The sequence below is a fragment of the Labrus mixtus genome, chromosome 19, assembly GCF_963584025.1.
Source record: "Labrus mixtus chromosome 19, fLabMix1.1, whole genome shotgun sequence".
NCBI lineage: Eukaryota > Metazoa > Chordata > Actinopteri > Labriformes > Labridae > Labrus > Labrus mixtus.
The window spans coordinates 14,142,836-14,164,918 of NC_083630.1; the positions used below are offsets into that span (position 1 = coordinate 14,142,836).

The 22,083-nt window shown below is 39.9% G+C and overlaps 2 protein-coding genes across 3 annotated transcripts in view; both read left to right on the forward strand.

The window, feature by feature from the left end:
* The first annotated feature begins 203 nt into the window (after nt 1-203).
* Nucleotides 204-14,867, forward strand: cpa6 (carboxypeptidase A6). Its single transcript, XM_061064651.1, has 11 exons — nt 204-603; nt 4,269-4,344; nt 8,199-8,323; nt 9,601-9,715; nt 10,213-10,314; nt 10,422-10,526; nt 11,671-11,781; nt 12,081-12,171; nt 12,988-13,190; nt 13,344-13,428; nt 13,627-14,867. The coding sequence occupies exons 1-11, from the start codon at nt 488-490 to the stop codon at nt 13,839-13,841; spliced, it is 1,344 nt and encodes a 447-aa protein (XP_060920634.1). The 5' UTR covers nt 204-487; the 3' UTR covers nt 13,842-14,867.
* Nucleotides 14,868-15,908: 1,041 nt separating this feature from the next.
* arfgef1 (ADP-ribosylation factor guanine nucleotide-exchange factor 1 (brefeldin A-inhibited)) overlaps nt 15,909-22,083 on the forward strand; it is a 52,485-nt gene continuing 46,310 nt past the window's right edge. For both annotated transcript variants that reach the window (XM_061064590.1, XM_061064591.1), the window contains exon 1: nt 15,909-16,230. In XM_061064590.1, coding sequence (XP_060920573.1) covers nt 16,107-16,230 — 124 coding nt within the window. In that variant the 5' untranslated portion in view covers nt 15,909-16,106. The remainder of the gene's footprint in view (nt 16,231-22,083) is intronic.

The window sequence follows — 22,083 nt, forward strand, 5'->3', positions numbered from 1 at the left end:
TTGAATTATGAAGATGAATCATTTGATACAGTCCGTGTCTGAACAGAAAACGTGCATCACATTGAATTATAGAGACGTATAATAATCAGCCACATGTTGTGTCACCGTACAAAGCCTGTAGATTATCCACTGAGTGCGCACCAGTGATCAGGGATCCAGTTACCAACTTTGCCGACACCGGCCCACGTGACTCAGGTCCTCCTCGTTTTAAAAGTCGGCTGCTACCCTGCAATTCCCTCCACAGCGTTAAAAGAGGTGGCAAATGCTTCTCGTGTGCCAGATGACTGTTTTCGCACCTTTTGCACCTTCTGTGTCAGAGAGGAACAACCACCCCCAAAGCGCGCGCGCGGCGACAACTAAGTAGCCAATCTGCCGATGCTGCGCCAAAACGACTCCTTTGAGTTTCATTAATTTCCCGGATAAGTTGACGTGCATCCCGTGCAAGTTGCCTATTTGGTGTCTCTTGGCTTTGATCTGCTGGCCAAGGATGGTGTCGGACCTCAGGAGCGCATTTCGCGCCTCAGTTTTACTGGCTTGTGTGATAATCTGCAGCAGCGTGCTATGTCCCGTCGGTGCCTATCTGTACAACAACCGCTACGCAGGGTGAGTAGAGACCCCCCCCCCATTCATTTCTGGGGCTCCCAAAAAGTGCTCATTCTGCAGGAAAAGTGCACCATGGCTAACAGGAGAAGTTTTCTTCACAGACTACATCAGGGCTTTATCTCAAAGCAGACAGAATGAACAAACAAAGTCTTTTTTATCTACCGACATTTCTTTTCTTTTCTTATCATTTTGAGACATATTTCCAGTGTGAGACACAATATTGTGCTTTAATGTCAATATCGACATATCTTGTTGTCTTGTGGCGTTTGGATAAGACTGAATCTGATGTGCTCCGCTGCAGAGAGACAGTCAGATTGCCCACGATAGGCACAGATGTCACAGAGGATGCTTCCTGCAACAGAAGCCTGTCAAAGCGTTCATTTCAAAAAATTATAGCTGCAACAAGGCAGCTGCTCTCAACCCTTTTTCCTGTAGCCATGTGTTTCTATAATTCTATAAAGCGAGCGAGAATTTGTCAAAACAGTCATTTGTGATGGAGCCTTGGCATGCCTAACCCTCTGAATGTTTATGAGTCTGAATATAGGGCACACACCTCTTTACTTAGCTCCTATAATAGCAACTCTCAGGTTGACCTTGGATGTGAAGCTTGTAGAGCAATGGGACAAATATATGTTTTTTTTAAGGGACCATCTGGAGCGAGACACATATAGTAATTTAGGTTAACATGTAGAAAGCATGCAAGGAGTCATGTTTTTCAAAAATGCTTCAGCAGTAATTTAGCAGGAACGGAGAGAGACCACCTCAGCTGGAAACCCCCTCCTCTCATGTCTCAAACAACATATACTTTGGATACACTCCAGAATCAGTCACTATGAGCCTTCACAGTCCTAAAACTATACATTTTATTGTGAGAAAATGTCATTATCAGTCATTAAAAGAGTACTTTAGCATTTCGAACACGAGGATTTGGATGCTAAAACTGCAGAAATGGTGATTTATTTAGAATAGAGTATCAGTTCACTGAGTCTGCTCTTTAAAGCAAATTGCTTCCATCCTGCCGAGAGTCCCACTGTGGGAATCAATAGACAGTCAACTTGAGGACAGCTTTAGCTCAGAAAGCCCTGCAGCTGGTTGATGCAAAGCAAAAGGCCTTTGCCAAGAAAATACTCAAACTAAAACAGCCTGCCATCATCTTGCGGGATCACTAAAACAAAGAGGAGGATCTGGTTCAGTTTGGTCTACTGAAGAACGAGGGGAAGAACTTTATTTTGCACTAATGAAAACAAAAACAGAGTTTCACTTATTTGGGTTGAAGAAATTGAATCATTTATCTTATATTAAAGAAAACAAGAGTATACTAAACTGCAAGGTTTGTTTTCAAAGTTTGAAATCTGAGATGAATTATGGAGCTAACTGGACTCTAAAGCTCCTGTGAGAAACTTTTAGTCTGTGTTGATTTTGCGTCCTCTATGGACAAAGCTGTACCTCTCAACTCTTTTCAGAAGTTGTCAAGAACATGTCTCAGTCGTTTTTTTTTAGCAAAAAAATCGTATCCTGCTTTCTTTAGACGGTCAAATCATGAGAATCATGAAAATAAGAATCCTTGCTGTGAAGAATGTAAACAAAGGCCGTCCCTGCAGTGTTCTGTTTATCACTTCCGAGTTTCAGTCATTAAGAATAACTATTTGGAAATAGTCGGATCGCTTTGCTGAGGGTCCAGTTTGCTTTTTACACTCATTAATAAAAGCATCATTTATATTTTCAGTCCATTTCATAACCAGCTAAAAACTCACAGGATCTTCATTCAGTTTTCCTCATTTTTATCCCATCCCAACAATAAACGCCCACTTTGACTCCATCTCTTTTCACTGTTGTTGCCATGGAAACATGCAGGTTTTGGGCAGCTAATGCGGCCACTGAAATAGGGTGGCCGCTCACATGGGACACCCTGGTCCCTTTTGTTCCTCAAACCTCAGAGCCGCCTGCTGTTACCTTTGTTTGGAGGGGCCCAACTTCCTGTGTGGCACATTTGAAAAAAAAAAAAAAAAAAAAAAAAAAAGCTCTTTGAAATAAATCTGAGAGAGGAAGAAAGAGGTTTGAAACACATGAAAGTGGACATATACATATACAACCTGGCAGACACTCAGGTAACCAATCACACAGAGTTGAGGGAGCACTTCAGTATGTTAGCTTTTAAGAGCTGCGATCTGAAGAATCAAAGCAGCTCTATGTCAAAGTCATCCTGAGGATTAAGAGTATTATTGTATTGTAGGTTAGAGAGGCTCTAAAACTTCTTCTATCAATGAGATGTTTGTGAATGTTTGTTTATGTAAACTTATGTTCCCAATAACTGATGGACTTTCCCCTGCAGGATTCATCTTTGTTCCTGATAAAACAAAACTGGGTAATATAGGCTTCAAATCAGCACAAGCATCATTGTGTTTTATTCATAATAATAATAATGCATTAGACTTTTTCACGCTTAACAAAGAATAACATCAAAATCAAACTGTGAAAACAATACAACAAAAAAATAATGTAAAAGAAGGAGGATGGGATTAGATTGTTAGTGGTTGTAGGCGATGTTGAAGAGGTGAGTTTTTAAGGATTTCTTGAAGTTGGTGAGTGAGGGGGAGTCTCTGATGTTTTTGGTGAGTGAGTTCCAGAGGGTGCGAGCGGCAGTGGAGAAGGCCCTGTACCCCCAGGACCGATGGTTGGTCCTGCAGGGCTGGGGGGCAGGTGGTTTGCGTCAGCAGACCTGAGATTGGGGGGGGGGGGGGGGGGGGCGGCGGTGGAGGAGGTCAGACAGAGAGGCTGGAGCCAGGTTATGGAGGGCTTTATAGGCGATGATGAGCAGTTTGAAGTGGATACGCTGGGGGATGGGGAGCCAGTGGAGGTTGTGAAGGACAGGGGTGATGTGGTCACAGGCGTGGGAGTGTATGAGAAGACAGTTAATCCCACTTCTCTTTTCATGAATGCTTTGTTTTCTGTGTGTAAAAACTTTGAGTGTAAGTACATGTAAGTGAACTGTGTTTTATTGTAGTCTTCTTGCAAAGAGTCTATTTTTAAATCATACAGGCACATAATTATTTTACTCACTTTGCTAAAGTAGTTCTGTTTTGTATTCTAGTTGTATTTTGTTTGTACTGGGCTGCATTGTTTGTGATTGCACCACAATACTTCATGTGAACATGTTTTTAATTGAAATGAAAACGACAACATAATGCCTATTTTACATGATTGCAACGTATAGAAATATATTGAAATGCAAAAGTAAATCAGATTTAAGCAGTATTTAATTGCTGTGTCAATTTAAACTACGATTAAGTAATTCAATATTGTGAATAATTAAATATTAGAGAAGTAAAAAACTTTAATCTTTTGATATATAAACTATATCACATGGCTATATCAACAAAGAACAGTTCCAGGTTTAACCTGCATAGCTGAAAACATGAAATATGATCCTTTAATGATGTCTCTCTCTGATTGTTTGACTGGGGTGTTTCCACCAAACACCTGCTATTATAAATGCCAACTTCAATCGGCACAAAGGGAGCTTGTATTGCCTGTGACTGCATGGCCCCCGATGTTTTAGAAAATGGATCCAAGGCCTGTTGGAGTCAATTTTACTGCTGTTAAAAAGGATTTAGGGCACTTTGATCATGTATCAGACGCTTAGAGGATCTCTGTTGTTTTTACAGGGATCAGGTCTTCAGGATCACTCCGAGTGATGCTGAGGAGGTCCAAACGCTCAAGAGAATTCTGGGACATATGAAGGTCAGTGAATCAATGATTCTTGTATTCCCTTTAAACACACATACTCACTACTCCGACATGTGTGTATGTATGTATGGATGGATGGATGGCTACTCTATTGATCCCGAGGGAAATTCAAAGCATCCAGCAGCTTACAAAGAACACATGACATGATACATTAGTTACATCTGACAACACCCACTTTCCCCCTCCCATATGTCCTGTATATATAAACCTGAACAAAGTCAGTATGGACGATGTAAGACTCTGATTGGTAAGTTTTCAGACTGTTTTAAATATGTTTACTTCACTATTGTTCACTTCACTCTTTCTTAAATGGCACATAAAGTGTATCTGTTATTATTCTGCTCACACCAGCCCACAGTCCCTCATGGGGCTTTCTATGACACTTAAACAGCAGGTCACAGACAGAGTGAGGCTTGACGCTGGGGAGTGAGGGGGGGGGGAGTTGACAGAGGACTGGGACAGCGTTAGGAAAATAAAGAGACAGGGAGCAGCCGAGTGTGTTCATCTGTCACAGTGAGGATATACTCTCTGTCTGTATAACTAAGATACTGTAGGTAGGATTCTATGGATACATTTAAGTGGGAAAGAGAAATTTGAGTTTAAATTTAAAAAAATAAAGGCTGAAAACTGTTCAAATATTTTGTTTAAAAAATGCAAAAAGCAAGGCCTGGCTTTTTCCAAATTAATTCAGGAGTGATTACCCATCAGCCCTAGGGGCATACTGTATATGACCTTCCTTTGCATATTGTTTAAGTTTGCAAATACAGCACACATGTTTTCTGACTTTCTAAAAGCATGATGCAATTGAATCTTGGGGGATTTAAGAAACATTCAAGATTAGAATGAAACAGTTAAAAGTTGCGTTGATTCCAGTACGTTGAAACTTGGCCATTATACTGGAAACATCTTTCATAAAACTAATTTTTCCATCAGAATTTCATTCATTGCATCGTGAGAGGTATTACACACTATATTAATGCTAGTCTTTACAAGAGGCCCACTTACTGGAATTGAAAAAAGCATTTCAAGATCCATATCCTCTTTTCTTATCTGCATTTTTTTCCTGCAAGAACTAAGTTAATGATTGGAAGACTAAAGTTTAGCAATAGTTAAGCTTTATTTAGAGTTAAGTTTGATTTTACAGGCTTTAAGTATTTGCATCTGTTCAAACCAAGTCAGTGTCCTTAAGAAAACGTATTGAACAACTTGTAAAAAAAAAGAAAAAGAAAATCCTCCTAAGTCATTGGAGAGACTTTCTTTTGGCCTTGTTTGGTTTGGTCTGCTTGACTCGTGTATTTATGCAGCTAGATGCCTCATCAACATAAATTAAATTCATGTGTTTTGGTTCAGGTCATATTTTTGTCAAGTGTTCCAGAAGCAATACAGCTGTGAGCGGGGAAATAAAAGGGAATGAAAATTGGGAGTCAGTAAATGTTTATGATTTGTGGTGAGGGATACGAGGAGAGAGCCATGGCTGCTGGTCAGGACCTGGTCAGACTTGTGTGTATGTTAGGGCAGCACAATGATCCAAGGCCAACCGAGGCAGCGGCAGCTTGTGTTTGGACAGCTGTGGACTTGGGTTTTAGTCGCTCAGCCACACTGTCATGCCTCTAGTGCTATAAAGTCAGACTTATTGGACTCGAGTTTAAAAGACATTTTATGCTTCGCCCGTGGCCGAGTAATAAACATGGAACACTCACCTGTTAAAGATTGCTGCTCAAAACACTTACAGGTGATTATTCCAAAGATCAAGCAATCAGTTTTGCATTCCTTAAAGCACCAAAACTATGATAACATGAAACAATCTGGTCCAGTCTACTCAACAGTCAACTCAAAATATCCACATTAACAGGTTTTACAAGTTTATAGCAAACCTCACAGTCTAGGATGCACTGTTTGATTGACAGGTGAACTCCACATAACCTAAAGATGAAACACACCTTGAACACCTTCAACAAAACGATGTCAATCAAAAAGTTAAAACTTACTTTCTTCAGTCACAAGCACTTCATCTCACGGAGAACATATTTATGAACATACTCAAAATGATGACCGGTTAAATACAGCGACCTGTACCTGCTTCAGATCTGAACAGTGACCATTATCTGCCTGTTCGCCACGTCTTTGTAAACTTGGCCCTGTTTACCTTTGTGAGCTACAACTAAAGATCATGGTCCTAGCTTGAGCAGCATTGTTACAGAATACTTTCACATTGATTACAACAAACTCAAACACCATATTAAGTCTTAGTAAGTGAGTTTTAAAAGTGCTACAAACTTAACAGAGCCAGGATAGCTCTTTTTCTTTGTACTAGCTGAGCTTATTGTACTTCTATTGATTCATTTGAAGCACGTTTACCCTCATGCACTTTAAAATATATATAATTTATAATACACTTTGCTTTTCATACGTCATGTAGATAAGTTGTTCTTCTTTTGTACTGTAATGTTGGAGCATCCTGGCACCAGAATTTCCTCTGGGGTTTAAGACAAGTCTTCATTAACCTTCCAAGTGTACTTCATCTCTGTCTTTCTTTAGTTTCTGTGTCCTTTAGTGTTTTTATCATGGATTTTATTCTTACTATAATACTTTTGCTCTGTTTCCCCTCTCCTGTCTGTGTTTTTAATTTTGCTTTTTTGCCTAATTACCTATTGGACTTCTCCTTTGCATTTGATGTGAGCCATTCTTTATAGAAATGTTACCAGTCTGTTTATGTGTCCTCCCCACTTGGACGCCATCTCTCCCCGTTTCTGCACAACAATATATAAAAAGCTAAACCAACAATTGGCAGACCCATTACTTCGTTATTTTTATAAACTTGTTTTCTTTGACTTTCTATATAACCACTCAGTTACAGCTTGACCTCAGCTGCCTTTAGGAAGGCAAGCTTTTTTATTTATTTAGCTAACTTTCCTTTCTTGTTCTGCCCATTTGAGTATTAAATTAACCACAAAAACACAAATTAGGTTTATGTTCACTGAAAGAGAAGAATCACAAAGAGTTCAGAGCTTTTAAATACAGACATAAAGATGTTCAAATCAAAGAATTGTCAGTGGGAGCTTGTGTTATCTGATCGGGGATATTTCAGGGCATTTCGGCGTATGTGTTTGGGATTTGTTTGGCTTTCAGAGTAGCACTTTCTACACCAGCCTAAAACAAACTTAAATCAAACTGGTGTGCGTTCTGTAAACCATTAAAGCGATTGACACATTAACAAGCCTGTGTGCAGGCCTGCATGCCTGCTACGGTGTGAATGAAAGCCAGCTGAAGACGTTCACACGCGTCTGCAAACACAAAAACTCTGAGTAAACAGTGTTCTCGTTGCTGGGACCACTGAGTGTGTTGACGCTCTTCTTTTCTTTAAAGAATACTAATATCTTGCTTCTTTTTAGTTTCCCCCGACTCTCTGTTATTTTATCAGTCACCACATGGTGTCTGTGTTTATTTAGCTGGCTAGATTAGCCCGTGGGCTAAAGCTAACAGACCCTGTCAGTGTTGCCCTATTAACACAGATTCCTCCACAGTCCCTCCCATTTACTCCAGCACCGGATGATAAAGATGAGAGAAGTGTCAAACTGCCCAGGTTTCACTTGTTACAGGGTGAACAGGTTATCATTACTGGTATAAGTTACAATCATTTAATTTAACAGTAATCACAGTAATCTTTTGCCCCATCTTTTAGAAACCTGTTCAGAATTGATTTAGGTACATACAATGATATGACATGATATATTCTGATATTGCTATTTATTATTACCTGAATGTAGGATTTTCTCATATAAAGAGGTCCTGCTGGTTGTTTGTGTCTCTGTTACTGATGATCTAACATATTTGTCACGTTCCTTTAGGTGGACCTTTGGCAGCCCAACAGTGCTACTCTCATCAAACAAAACGCCACAGTGGACGTCCATGTGAAACGCAACAACACTCGAGGTTTACATGCGCGCTTAAAGCTCGAGCATATGGACTATCGGTAAGACTGGAAATACAGTGCAGACTACAGTGCACACACATGCTTGTTTGTGTACTCGTAAGCATTTGTTAATCTTGTAAGTAGAGTTTGTACACCCCTGAAACACATCTGTTATCCAAAGGGTGCTGCAATTACCCGGATTTCCCCAGCTGGTATATACGATTTGCACATGCAGACTTGGCCTTAGTTTGCATGCAAAAGCTGGGACTCACAATAACACACACAGAGTACAACAGAGTCCCTCTCGCAATCTGCTCCCAGAAGCAACCCTTTCATCTCTCCGCCCCATCCCTCATCGAAATCAACGCTGAAATGATGGGAGCTTTATCAAAGCAGCCGCGGATAGAAAGAATTCCATTGTCATCTCTGTCCTGAGGGAGGAGTTGCTGATCTGAGGATGAAGGTTTTTTTCTTCCCCCCCCCCCCCCCCCCCCCTTACTCTGTGTTGACTGGCTGAGAATATTTCAAAATGCGTTACACTGCAGGGGACAGTCTTTGGTGTGTGGCTGGGCTTTGAGGAAATTATACGTCAGATTTTTTTCACCTCAGGGAAAGAATCCATCTTTCTTAAGAGGTACCGAGGTAGTTAGAGACAGAAATGTGTTGATAAGAACCTTGCGAGGAAGTTTGAGGAAGTGTGAGGAAGTGCGTTTAAGAAGCTGCCCACATAGCCGCTACGAAAAAGCGATCACATCGTCTGTTTTAGGTCGGAGTGGGAGGTCGGTAGACAGAGAGCAGTCTATAAACAGATAAGGATGGTGATAAATATTGTTTTGGCTAATTTGCAACACATTACATATACTGATAAACAGCATTGCTATCAAACACAGTGAAGGCTCATTTAGAAAACCGCATTATTGATGTAAGGAAAGACTCAACAATAAATCCAGGTATGTTTGGTGAAGTACCAAAGGCCGAGGACCCGGATGTGGATTTTTACACAGAATTAAAACACAAAAAAAACAATGACTTACTTTTACAAAGAAAACATGAACAGACACAGGGAACAAAGGTAGACACGTTTGATTAAACAAACTGACTCAGAAGGGAGGGAGCACTGAGTCCTAACCCGAACCCTAACCCTAATACACATGGGGTACAACTAAAACTAAACTGAAAGTAGTGCCAACAAATATATCCGTACAAAAGCAAAAGTAATAAAATGTCAATGAAATTCCTGCAATTCGTTGACTCAACTCACATGTTTAGATATTATTGTTATGGTGTGTCAGGGCTTGGCTATCTTGTACATCATATGAGTTCTCCCCCATCCACAGGGTCTTTATCTCCAATCTACAGAGTGAAATTGAGAAGCAGACAGGACACCGCTCGTCTCGCAGGCGGAGGTCAGAGTCTCAGTATGACTACGAGGTGTACCACTCTCTGGAAGAGGTAGATGTGAAGCCAAACATCTACCTACCTTAATCTCTCTCTCTCTCTCTCTCTCTCTCGCTCTCTCTCACTCTTCTTTGCTCTCTTTTCTAATGCACACACACAGTAAACTAATACCCTCTTCAAGGTGCTTTTAAAACCTCAATCCTCAGGTTTCTCCTTCCATGTGTAGGTGTTACTCTCACACCAATAGAGACATAAACTCAACTACCAACACTCAAAAATATTGTTTTATTTCCTTGGTTGATCAGCTTTGGTTCATAAAAGTGTGCTATAAGGCAGCAAGAATTCCACACAGAGATCTTCAGAGTCGACACAAATCTTCTGTGCAGACAAAGACACAAAATATCGACTTAATCACCATGTTATCTTTTACTGTTGGGGTTACTTTCAGTTTCTGGAAACAATAAATGCTTATCAAATGAATTAAATAATGCCCTGGTTTCTGTTTAAAACATTATAAACAAATATTTAAATGATGTTTTTTCACCCTTAAGATCCAGAGATGGATGTTTGATGTGAACAGAACCCACTCAGACCTGGTTGACATGTTCTCCATCGGGAAGTCGTACGAGGGAAGGCCGCTTTATGTGCTTCAGGTAGGAGAGAAGGCTTGTGGCATAAACATGAAAAATGACGTGCAAAAGACACACATTTGCATGCACACGCTCATGCACTCAAACTGAAAGTGCTTGTCTCCTGTCAGATAGGAAAGAGAAGTCGGCATCAGAAGAAAGCTGTGTGGATCGACTGCGGCGTCCATGCCAGAGAGTGGATAGGACCTGCCTTCTGCCAGTGGTTTGTCAAAGAGGTAGTTCTGAATTGGATTTGTTTTGTGGGAAAAGTTAAATATGGAAACAGAGTTTGACCTGTTTGCATGTTTAAAAAGTGTCTTACAAGAATGCATATCTAAACTTTGACCTGCAGCAAACCATCTGTGATTTTGTTTTAAATCTCTGGGGTCTGCTGCAAAACAGGAACATCTGCTTTCAGTTCATGTACAGTTATGGGAAAACTTACGATTTCTTTTGTTTCATGAGTCACAGTGTGTCATACGACTCTTCTTAATTCATGCACAATAGTCCACAACTGGCTGGTACTTTTAAAATGCTAGAACAAAAAAACAACAAAGTTTAAAGTGTAGTAACCAGATGATCTGAAAAAACGTGTTACTATAAAAAAGCAGATGCCCATTTTAAAGGTCAGCTGTTTGAGGGAATGAAGCATACTATTGACAAAACATTGTTTAGTTACGCTTGATTCTGTTTGCAGACACTTCTCTGAAATGATGTTTTAAATATAAATATAATCATTAGGAGACAAAGTAAAACATGACTTATCCCCTTAGGCTATTACATGGATTTACAAATACCAGTAAACCCTTCGGTGAATATTAAAAAAAGGATGTGAATACATTAAAGAGAACACAAATTCAAAAGGAGAAAAAGGTCAAAAAAGGAATTTAATCAAATTAAAGAATCTGAGAAAAAAAAAAAAACTTGATTGTTGTTTGAAAACAGTCATATATGCTCCAATTGGCTCATTCATGTCTGTGATGTGTCTTCACTGTGATGTAGTAACTAAGTTTAGCCAATAGAGGTCAGGATGCCATTTTTGTTGAATGCTTTAAACTTATTAACATTGGCCTGTGACATATGCCTAGGACTGATTAAAGGGCAGGTATATAAGCAGTATTAGCCCAGAGTCCAGATTGCCTCACTCCAATCCTCATCTATAGCATGAGTAGTAACCCACTATAGCTTTGCAGGAAAAGAACTGATGGAGTAGCAGACATTTGCAAAATAATAGAAGAAGGGGGTAGCAATTACATGCAAATGTGTAAATGGACCACAACTCAATATAACTTTGAACGCAGTGAATTTACTCTATAATTATACTGGTTTATTCCACGTTTTGTATTTAATTTAATTTACCGTCTAATGTTCTAATTTCAGGCTGTCAACTCGTATCAGTATGACTCTGTGATGAGACGGCTGCTCAACCAGCTCAGCTTCTACATCATGCCCGTCCTCAATGTGGATGGATATCATTTCAGCTGGACCACGGTACTGATCATCTTTTTACATACACTATAGACTAAAGGTTGCTTTAATTGTCAAACAGCATGAGTCAGATATTTTTTTTTAATTTCTGATCTTAATCTAAAACATATCTTCAGTGAAAATAACAGAAAGGAAAAATGCTCCTTGGTTACAACCTTTTTTTTTTTTTTTTTTAGTGACAGGCCAACCAGAGCTTCATGAGTGACAGATGGATTATTTTGGAGATGGCAGGACGCTCCATTTGTTAGATGCGTCTGACAGCCAGCGGACATTAAATGACAGTGTCTTTATTTTACTTGTAGGATCGGTTCTGGAGGAAAACGAGGTCCAGAAATCACAAGTTCCACTGCCGAGGGACGGACGCTAATAGAAACTGGAAGGTGAAATGGTGTGGTGAGTTTTATAGCGCTGAACTTCAGCTGAACTCTGAGGGAAGTCACACACAGTACATGAGGGCGGCAACTTGACGAAGAACTCCTTGCTGATGTAGTTTTTCTGTCAGTTAATGTGTTAAAGCTGTGGGAAAAATATTTGACAGTCTGTTTTTGATGTCATTTAGTCTCTAGTGGGAGGTGGTTGGGCGGGTTCTGCTGAATCAATCTGGGTAGACTCTTATATAATATAGCACAGGAGTTTGCAATACAGAAAGAAATTGAGTCACAAAGTTGTGCCCTAGCAAAGGAACATAAGCTCACATATTGACTGTTTGACTTCTTAGTTCAAAGCTTGTCATTTGGAGAACTTGCTGTGAGAAAAAAACTTTACTTCTTTTGTAAAACAGCAGTAAAAGAAAGCACTGTATTTACTTTACAATGCTGTTAATGTAGTCTTGCAGCATAGGGAATATGATTGTGAGGATTTATACTCATGAATGAAAAACAAAAAAGATTGAAAGAATATGGAATTGAAGTGCAAAAGAATTGAGAATGAGTGCAAAAAAAGGACATATTCTAGTTTTTATTTCTAACATTACCCTCCCCTTTGCTTCTGTTATTCCTGGATTAGACTTTTTCAAGTTCCTTTTAATTGCAAACACTTAAAAAATGATGCTTCGTTTTGGACTCCGCTTTAAAAAGGTCAAGGTCAAGCGTGAATCATTTAAACATAATTTGTTTATCAGACCCAAACTTTTGACTTGTGAATCCAAACCTGCGGCTTAACGCAATCCGTTGTGATTGAAAAATGGTTTTGGCTTTTGTGTTTCTCCAGAGGAAGGAGCCTCCTCTCATCCCTGTGACGACACCTACTGCGGGCCGTTCCCTGAGTCTGAACCCGAAGTCAAGGCCGTTGCTAAGTTCTTGCGCAAGCACAAGAAACACGTCAAAGCCTACATATCCATCCACGCCTACGCCCAAATGCTGCTCTACCCCTATTCCTACAAGTACGCCACTATCCCCAACTTCAGCTGTGTGGTAAGACGTAATTACTCAAGATAAGGTTCTAATTCATTACCCAGCAGACTCCTGTATGGTTGTATGCTGAGGTGACTTAACTGGAAAGCACTAATAAATCCTGCTGTTAGGACATATATGATCAACTTGCCTCATCATGCTCTCTCGATGCAGGAGTCAGCAGCTCAAAATGCAGTGACAGCCCTCTACTCTGCTTATGGAGTAAGGTACAGATATGGACCTGCATCCACGACTCTGTGTGAGTACAGTTCTTCAACTCTTCAGCTAAAGGAATTTACTCAAATGGTCTTCCAGAGTCAGAAAACAAAACCAACATTATGATTTCTCATGCCATGCTTGAGGATTTTTGGCTCTCTTCTAGCTCTCATCTGTCAACCTTGAGGGAGGAGCTTAATGCATACACGCCGTTGCAACCGTTTGTTTCTCTTTTCTGCAGATGTGAGCTCGGGCAGCTCCATAGATTGGGCATACAGAAACGGGATCCCGTACACATTCGCGTTCGAGCTGAGGGACACGGGATACTTTGGCTTCCTCCTGCCTGAATCTCTGATCAACCCGACCTGCACCGAGACTATGAGGGCCGTGAAGGCCATCGCATCAGGTCTGCTGAAGAAGTGCGAGACAGACAAGGACCGATTTCCATATATATGACCGCACTGCCACTCACCTGTTACTTATCTCAACACCTCATATCCCTCAGAGATTTCATATTCCCCCCCCAGATATTATCAGATGAGAACAACCAGCAAAGCATGAATTTTAATCTGCTTTCCTTGTTTTTTGAGGTTGTTCGCCTTATTTTCCTTTTCTGATAAGATTCCTTTAGCAGATATGAACTAGCGGTGGGGTTTTTTGTGTTGAACCACGTATCCTATGTATGACCATCCTGTTTATATACGTAAAGATCCCACAAACAGAGTCAGAGAGCAGTGGAGCGTTATGTGTCCCATGCAATATCTGTGTTGCTCTCTGTTTGAAAACATGAAAAGTGTAGTTTAGTTTTCACACTTTAAGCTTCCTTAAGTAAATAATGGTCATGTGAGCACTTGTAATAATACAACGGCACTTTTTTTTTTTTTAAAGAAACAGCTACGAACTATAATGTCATGTTTAAAAGCCTCGACACATGAACTGTTTTTCATTAATACAACCCTTTATCTCTATTCACGGATGCTTTTTTATTTTAAAATTAGCCTTACCCAAGTGCCAGAATAGATTTCAGACTATAATGTTAAATGTATTAATGCCCTTTTACTGCAACCATTCTGGATTTTGAATATGCTAGCACAAGACAATCGTGGGTTTAGTGACGTTTTTATATTGTTTTTGTTTTGTTACATTTTTTTCATGCTGAAATTGGGGAACTGCCCCATCACTTCAGTAACTTACTGTGTCATTATTACTCAGGTATGGATCAGTGACAGAGTCAGAAATGTTTACTTTTGACTGGTTATTTCCTTTTTGTGACATTCTAACAACTGTATTTGATCTGACTTCATGAATAAATGTGTTTTATAACAAGATCAATATTGTCATTTTTAATCTTGTTTTTAAATCTCAGCTTGTGAATCCATAAATTATTAGCTTTTTTTTTATCATGCAGATATAGCCCATGTTTGCATTTTATGCATGTTTTGTACACATGGGCTATTGAACAATAAACATTATTGAAGTCATTGTGTTCATCTAACTGACAACTTTCATTATGAAAGGATCACTTTAAGCCGAACATTTGGAATCCAACTCTCAGTTTCAAACATCCTCCTCTTTCTTTGCTGGTCTCTCACTCTGCAGCTCTGCTCATATTCACAGATTCAGAAACTGTTGAACTGACACATAAGACATCCCAAAGTGAACGCGAACTCTGCTGCCCACAACTGCCAAATCCGTGTCTTGTCAAATTGCCAGATTTCCTGGATATGTTTGCTGTTGGACTTTGCTGAATCTTATAAGGCTGCACAAGGCAGAGTACAGCTATACGAAACATGTGGGTAGGCACACAGTCATCAGTGAGGAGAGGCGTAAAAAAAAGGATTGATCAGGTATACGACATTTCAATGTGACATTAACAAACAAGAGGGCAGATTTGTACTACTTATACATAAAACTATGTATAATTATATAAAATATATGAATTAATATGAATTATTATATACAGGATGCAAGTATTCCTACATCCAGGGTGATATGCAAAGTCCAATTCCATGCTATTAAGTGGAAAAATGTAACTTCAAAAGCATAAACATGAATGAAGATAAAGCCATAAATGTAGTTATGCAAATCATAAACTGCCTATTTTCCATTTTAATGTCCTGTTCTTTTCTGTTTAAAATGTCCAAAATTGGGGGCTTGCTTTTCCCTTTTATACAAAATATTCTTAATAAAAAAAAGAATACAACCCAGTGCAGGCTTATAAAATATCACCCAAGTCCCATTTTATATTAATTGTGAAAATTCAATGTGCACTTCTTTAGTATTAAGTGGGAAATTGGGAGTTTAAGTTAAGGTATGAAGAGAGAAAATCTGCTCACAGCTCAGAAGGCATACTTGGTTGTTTTATTTAATTTGTTCTTTATATATTTTTGCATGCGGAGCGCACAAGCACATGCAGGCTTATGTGTGTGTGTGTAAAAGAGCTTAGCAGTAAGACTACACTCATGACAACTCTCCTCTCTCTCCCTGCTGCCTCACTGCGGCCGCTCTCCAACGTACGTGACGTCGCTTCCTCTCTCCAACATGGCGCAGGAGGCAGGTCGTTAATGGAAATCTGAGGGATTTACCCCACCTTCTGTGTTTATTTATGTTTGTCTGTTAGGGGCTCTGCAGCTGACATTTGTAAAGGAATACATCTCCATTCGAGGAGCTGCAGCACCCCCCTTGGGACCACGCACACCTCGCCCCAAATTCCGGTGCGACATGTTTGAGGGCAAAAAGACGAAAAACATGTTCCTCACACGAGCTTTGGAGAAGATCCTGGCCGACAAGGAGGTGAAAAAGGCTCACCATTCACAATTGCGAAAAGCCTGTGAGGTGGCACTGGGTAAGTTTCGTTGTTTTAGCATCACATTTGAACTGTCTTGGACTCATTGATTTGGACACGTCATGCACCCTTTCACTTATTAACCGGTTATTCTGCAACAGTGTCGCAGCGTTTAGCAGCCCAGCTTTGTTATATTCATTCAATGCCGGTTGTGCCCACTGTCCTGTGTTATAATTCAGCAAAAACCTGCGTATTTAATTGACGTGGCACCAGCTCCGTGGAAATGATTCGGTTTAAAACACGGAAATGGTGCAGGAGGGGTGGGTGTTGAACCGATGCTGCGAAACTAGTGGTGATGTGACAACAGGCCGAACACCGGACAAAAAAACAAAGTTGTTGTGGCTATACCCCCTTAATTATATCAAGTGTATCCATAACCGCATCTTAAATATTCGTCTTATGCCAACAATTATTATCTAATCTTCCTTATTTTATGTGTTTAACCCCGCAGAGGTGAGTTGTTGGTGTCTCTTCCTGGTACTCAAGCCGTCCAGTAGCCTACCAGGGAGTGTTAGAGGACATATTTGTTACTTTGTTACATCTTATATTTGTTAAACCAGCTTAATCATTGAATACCCGGGTCTCTCCCTTTTATTATTATGTTGTTAAAGACGTGTGAACTTGGGACAGCGAGAGCAAAAAGGTGACATATCAGTAGCACCTATTATCCTAGAGCAACGTCAAGTTTTTCCAGAATGCAAATGGTTGATTTCCGGTCGAAGCAAAAAAAAACAAAAAACAATTTCAACTAAACTGACAACACACATTAATACTACAGGAGAAAATGAGAAATAATTAAGAAATTGCGTTCTTTGTCCACTTGTAGTAAATATTCCCGAATGATAGAGAAACTATGCGAGCTGTTGTCGGAGTGACTGCGCTTTTATTGTGAAGTGGAAACACCTCACTTCCGGTTTTACTTCGACTATGAGTGGTAACTTTATGAAAGCATTAAGCTACTTGGCAGGTGTATTTTTTTTTTTTTTTGCCGAAATACGTCCTTTGTGGTGACAAGTTGTAACAAACGTGACATTTTTAGTGAAGTTAAGTCATTACAAAAATGAACATTCCGAGTTGATACGACTTTGCCTTTCAAATGGCTCTTTTTTTTTAAAAGTGAGCCGATTGTTTTTTTTTTTTCTATTCTGTGTCATGGAACAAGCGGGGGTTTTGTCGTGCAAAGGGAGTAACATGACACTACCAGAGGAAAAAAAAACAATGAGTCCATGATGTGCAGCGGCTACACATCCTACCTGCCTGGACAGTTGCTTTCTTGTTTAACTCGTTAAGTTGTTGTTGGGTATGCAGCCTTGTTTAAGGCTTGCTCTTTTGTTTTGTGAAGCCAACCCACCCACACAAATTATATATTCAGTCCCCCACCTCATTGTATGTAGAGCATGGAAAAACTGTGTGCTTGGTTCAGGAGGTTAGCTTTCATTGATAGAGTGATCTCTCTGTCAAGAATGGATTCAGAAAGAAAATAGTAATGCTGCTCTAGTGATTTGTTCAGGGAGTGTTTCTTTACCTGGGAATGAGAGCATGAAAGGTTGAATTGATGATGTCATGAGGGGACTGTCTCTTTCAATTGAGTGAGGGAGTTAGTCACTCACCCTATGTTTTTTTTTTTTTTTTAAATAGGCCTATAGGTTGTCCTAGAATAACCACTAGCAGGTGAAACGCCATGGAATTTCAGACCGTTAGCGTCCTTCCAGTAGTGTTATTATTCACTGTTTATGGGGCGCCCTCATATTTTTTCTCCAGGTAACATCATTCCTACAGTCTATATCCATGGCAAGGATACAATTCACCTGTTAACATTTTTAGGTCTTTGATTCTGTTCAGGCTGTAGTTTTAAAAGCCGTCATTTGTCACACAATCGGTAGTTGTGGGCCGTGAAAGAATAATACTTCTGTAAAATCCTTACCAGTCCATTGTGTGACAGCAACCAAGTAGTAAAAATAATTATAATAAACTGTCTATCATACCGACTCTCAGCCGTACTACAAACCTACGAAGTGAGAATCTCTTCAAAAAGCACAGCAGCTCTACAGTAGTAGTGCATATCAAAAACGACTGGGTGACCCAGTATACTGAGTGACTTACATAATCCCCTTCAGCTCTTGGGGCTCTGAGACATCTCGGAGAGAGTGCCTGTGCAAGAGTCTTCTCTTTGCTGTCACTAAAAGTTCTTCTGTCATTCACTGACATTGTTCAAAACTACGTATTGTTACTTTTCTTGTTTAACACAAGAAGGAATTTTTATTTGGCTCTTTCTGGCGCGCAGATGTCGACTTGTGTGTTTATAGGTGAAGCAGACTTAGTGTTTTGGTCGGAGCCTCCACTGGTTACTTATTGCTGCAGGGTTTTTATGTATAGGGGGAAAAAGGTAGAAGGCTCAGTGAGACAACCTTTACCAGAGAGCACACCCTCCTTTCTCCCCAGCTGACCTTTCCCTTGGATGATCAAAATGTCACTCAGCAGTTTCCCAAAAAGAATACCATCTCAATTTCTCACACACTCTAACCTGAAGAGGTGCAGGCCAGGGTCCTATTATCTTTGGATCCCACGGTTGGCTTTTTTGAGAGGAGCTGCCTGATAGCATGAAACAGAAAGAGAGTGAGACTGACAGGTAACTAAAATATCAAAGGCCCTCAGGGTGTCTATGCCCACTTCCACTCATAAGCAAACATAGAGGCTTTGGTTCATTGGTGTCACGTGTTGTGGGGCTGTCTGCGATGGTGGATGATCATTGTTTTCAAAACCGACCTGTCCTCTCTGACTCTGGAGAGTTTTGGGGCACGGCTGCTCCTTGAATTATGACTATACTGTGGTGTGCGTGTAACAATCTGAATCTGGGAGTCTGTACAAGCTAGCACTCTGAAAAGAGTGAGAACTTGTTTCATAGAAGTCTATTAAGGAGTTGAGTCCTGCTGAGCACATTGCTCATTATCTCTTCCCTTCTGAGGGTCAGCTATGGAGGTCACAACAACCTGGAAACCCTTAGCAGCTGCGTTTTTGTCTTGCATCCCTCCATTTATTTTCATGTGCAGATAGTATTCTGTTCACAATGTGGCAGCAGACATGATGAAGACTTCCCTTTTGTCTGAGGCTTTGCCGCATATTCAATTTGTCCTTTTTCTGTTTTCCAGTCACTCTATAAATAAACAATGTATGCAGTCACTTTAGCTGCAGCTAACGACCAGTGTCTGATAAAGTGTGTGGACAAAGTTAAGACGGTGATTCATTCTAACTAGCGTTGCTAACATCTTTGAGCATGTTCAGCAGACAAGTCTACAAAGTTAAGGGCGTGACGCAAGCCTCAGTGCACAAGACAAGACGAGATACGATATTGGGTTCACGAGACAGAGACAAGTTTTTCACCGTATTTTGAAGAGAACTTCAGCGACCAAATATATGACTGGAAAAGTAGTCTTTATTAGATTAAAAGTCACAAAATGCAAAACAATGCAACTCCACTGTGAAATGTTTAAACTAGTGGTCATCTTGTAATGATCGTCACAGCTTACATGTTGTTCATGTCTTGGCGAGCCACGACTCAAACTATGCTTTTTAACAGCACATCAAATCAAAATGCTGCTCCATGCATTTGTTAGTGTATCACATCCTCTTTTTTTCTTCACTACATACTCATTGCTACAATTCCATCCTCCACTGTCCGCCACACAACTGCCTTCAAAGTGACGGGGGAATCTTCTGGTCATGTCCAGATCAACATCAGACTCTGTCATAATGGCTGCCGTTCTGCGCCTATGTACTCACATAGACAGCTTTCACCTTGATGAGAAATATCATCACGTTATAATGTGTTGACATCTGGTCACCCCCCTAATGGACGTGGATATCATGTTGGTTATAATCTAGATCTGCAGCGATGAGCTGGTTCATCACACAAAGGAAAAGTAAACCGCCAACAATCTTGATTATTGAATAATCAAGTCAAGCTTTTTAAATGTTAAGATGCATCTTCTTTTTAGATTTAATGACAGATATTTCCATGTATTATTTGTGCTTTGGGATGTTGTTGGGATGAGAGAAGCAATTTGTGGTTAGTTTGGGATCTGGTTAATTGCTATGCCAATTTTTTACGAGATGATGACTGAACTATGAACCAATTACTGTTCTGTAGATGAATCTATTATTGAAACAAGCATTACTTGTAGTCATATACATGTTTTTGGGCCACTACGTCTTGAGAAAACTCTGATGGCGTTCAGAATAATACATTCATTCATCAGAAACAAGTTTTCTTCAGCTCCTTCACACTGGAGGAAAAGCAGTTGACTTGCCTGGCATTATTCGTTAGGGAAGCCATCTTATTTTTTATTTTAAAATTATTTTATTTATAGCTTCTTTTGTTTTTTTTTACAATACAGACAAACAGGATAGACAAGAGCACCCAGCGGTATTACACAAAATGATGGAAAGAAAGAAAGAGAGGCAAGGGGCACACATCGAGATGTCCAAAGACTGCCAGACAGCAAGAAGAAATTCAAAAAAGAGAGTGCCCCTCTTTTCTCCTGGGTAGAAAACAAAAACAAAAAACACACACATATGGGTGGGAGTCAGTCAGACTCAGAATCCTCAGTCAGTATGCCAAATAAGGCCGAGTTTGCACATAATGTAGACATAACATAGCAGCACAGACCATAATGCATACTTCTTATCCAGCAATGTCAGAAAGGGTTTCTGGAATCCGTCTTATTTAATAGGGGTGCAGGGGATTAGAGCAGTGTTTATATGTTAATCCAGAAAGTTTGTTGATTTGTTCTGAAGCATTATTGTTGCCACTTGGCTTGTCAGCTTGCTTTCTCCGAGATATTGACAGTGTGAGTGCCTGTTGTGTGTTTTCCTTATGGTCTGAGGGGGTTGACATTCATTAAATGTAAATATTTAAAAACATGGGGCGGTAATGAGTCCAGAAATTACAATCACTTACAGTAGCTGCTAGCAGCTATGCTGACGTGGTTCACTGACTCTTGGCAGGCTCTAATGGTAGTACTTGTTTCCATTATTTGATAGTTTGGTCCCAAGTCCTCCATTATAATTAACTTTCTCTCTTTCTTCCAAAAAATATCTATTATAGTTTTTTTTGAATGCGTTTTAGATGTAAATACGTTTGTGGTTTGTTTGGTTATCATGGCTTTTCTAGTTTGGTAAGTGGTAATGGAGATCAAAAACTCTTGGTTACGTCCGTTTACATTTGTTCTCCTTAAAATTAAAATACCTGCAGGATGGTGTTGTCTCTGTTCTGTGTGTTTTATGTGAAGAGACATTTTGAAGAAAACTCTGAAATGGAGATTCACATTTTAAGCAGTTTCCTAAATGGATTCTAATTCAGCATTTTATAAATGACAGATTAGAAAATCAAGTGTATGGAAATATTACACACCTGTTTGTTAAATCAAAATCAAAAACATGCTTTGTCAAATTCAAGATCTAGTTAACTCCAAACCATCATCAGTAAAGTCATTAACATGGCTCCTTGCCTTTTACACTAACTATAAACTTTTCCCAGGAAAGACACGTTCCTGCTTTTACTCTGGATACACATTCATTGAAAGCTTTGATTCAAAATAAACACAAACAGAGATTCCATATTTCTGCATGTGGTAAGCATTCTGGAAAAACATTGTCGGAGGTCAGGAGTCCATTTAATTAAAGCTGTAGACACAGATGACATTGACAATAGGGAACAAGCTGTTCTTCTGAACCAAAGGCCGCTGCCTGTCTGGCCCACCTTTTCTTCAGTCAGAAACCCAACAGGCCAAACGTTTCTCTGATCTTTGAGGTTGACAAGCACATGCTCCTTCATGATAAGCTGCACCTCAGTCA

Coding starts and splice junctions, on each gene's coding strand:
- cpa6 (XM_061064651.1), top strand. CDS start 488: ATGGTGTCGGACCTCAGGAGCGCATTTCGCGCCTCAGTTTTACTGGCT. Junction 4,345..8,198: donor GAATTCTGGGACATATGAAG/GTCAGTGAATCA, acceptor ACGTTCCTTTAG/GTGGACCTTTGGCAGCCCAA. Junction 8,324..9,600: donor CTCGAGCATATGGACTATCG/GTAAGACTGGAA, acceptor CCCCATCCACAG/GGTCTTTATCTCCAATCTAC.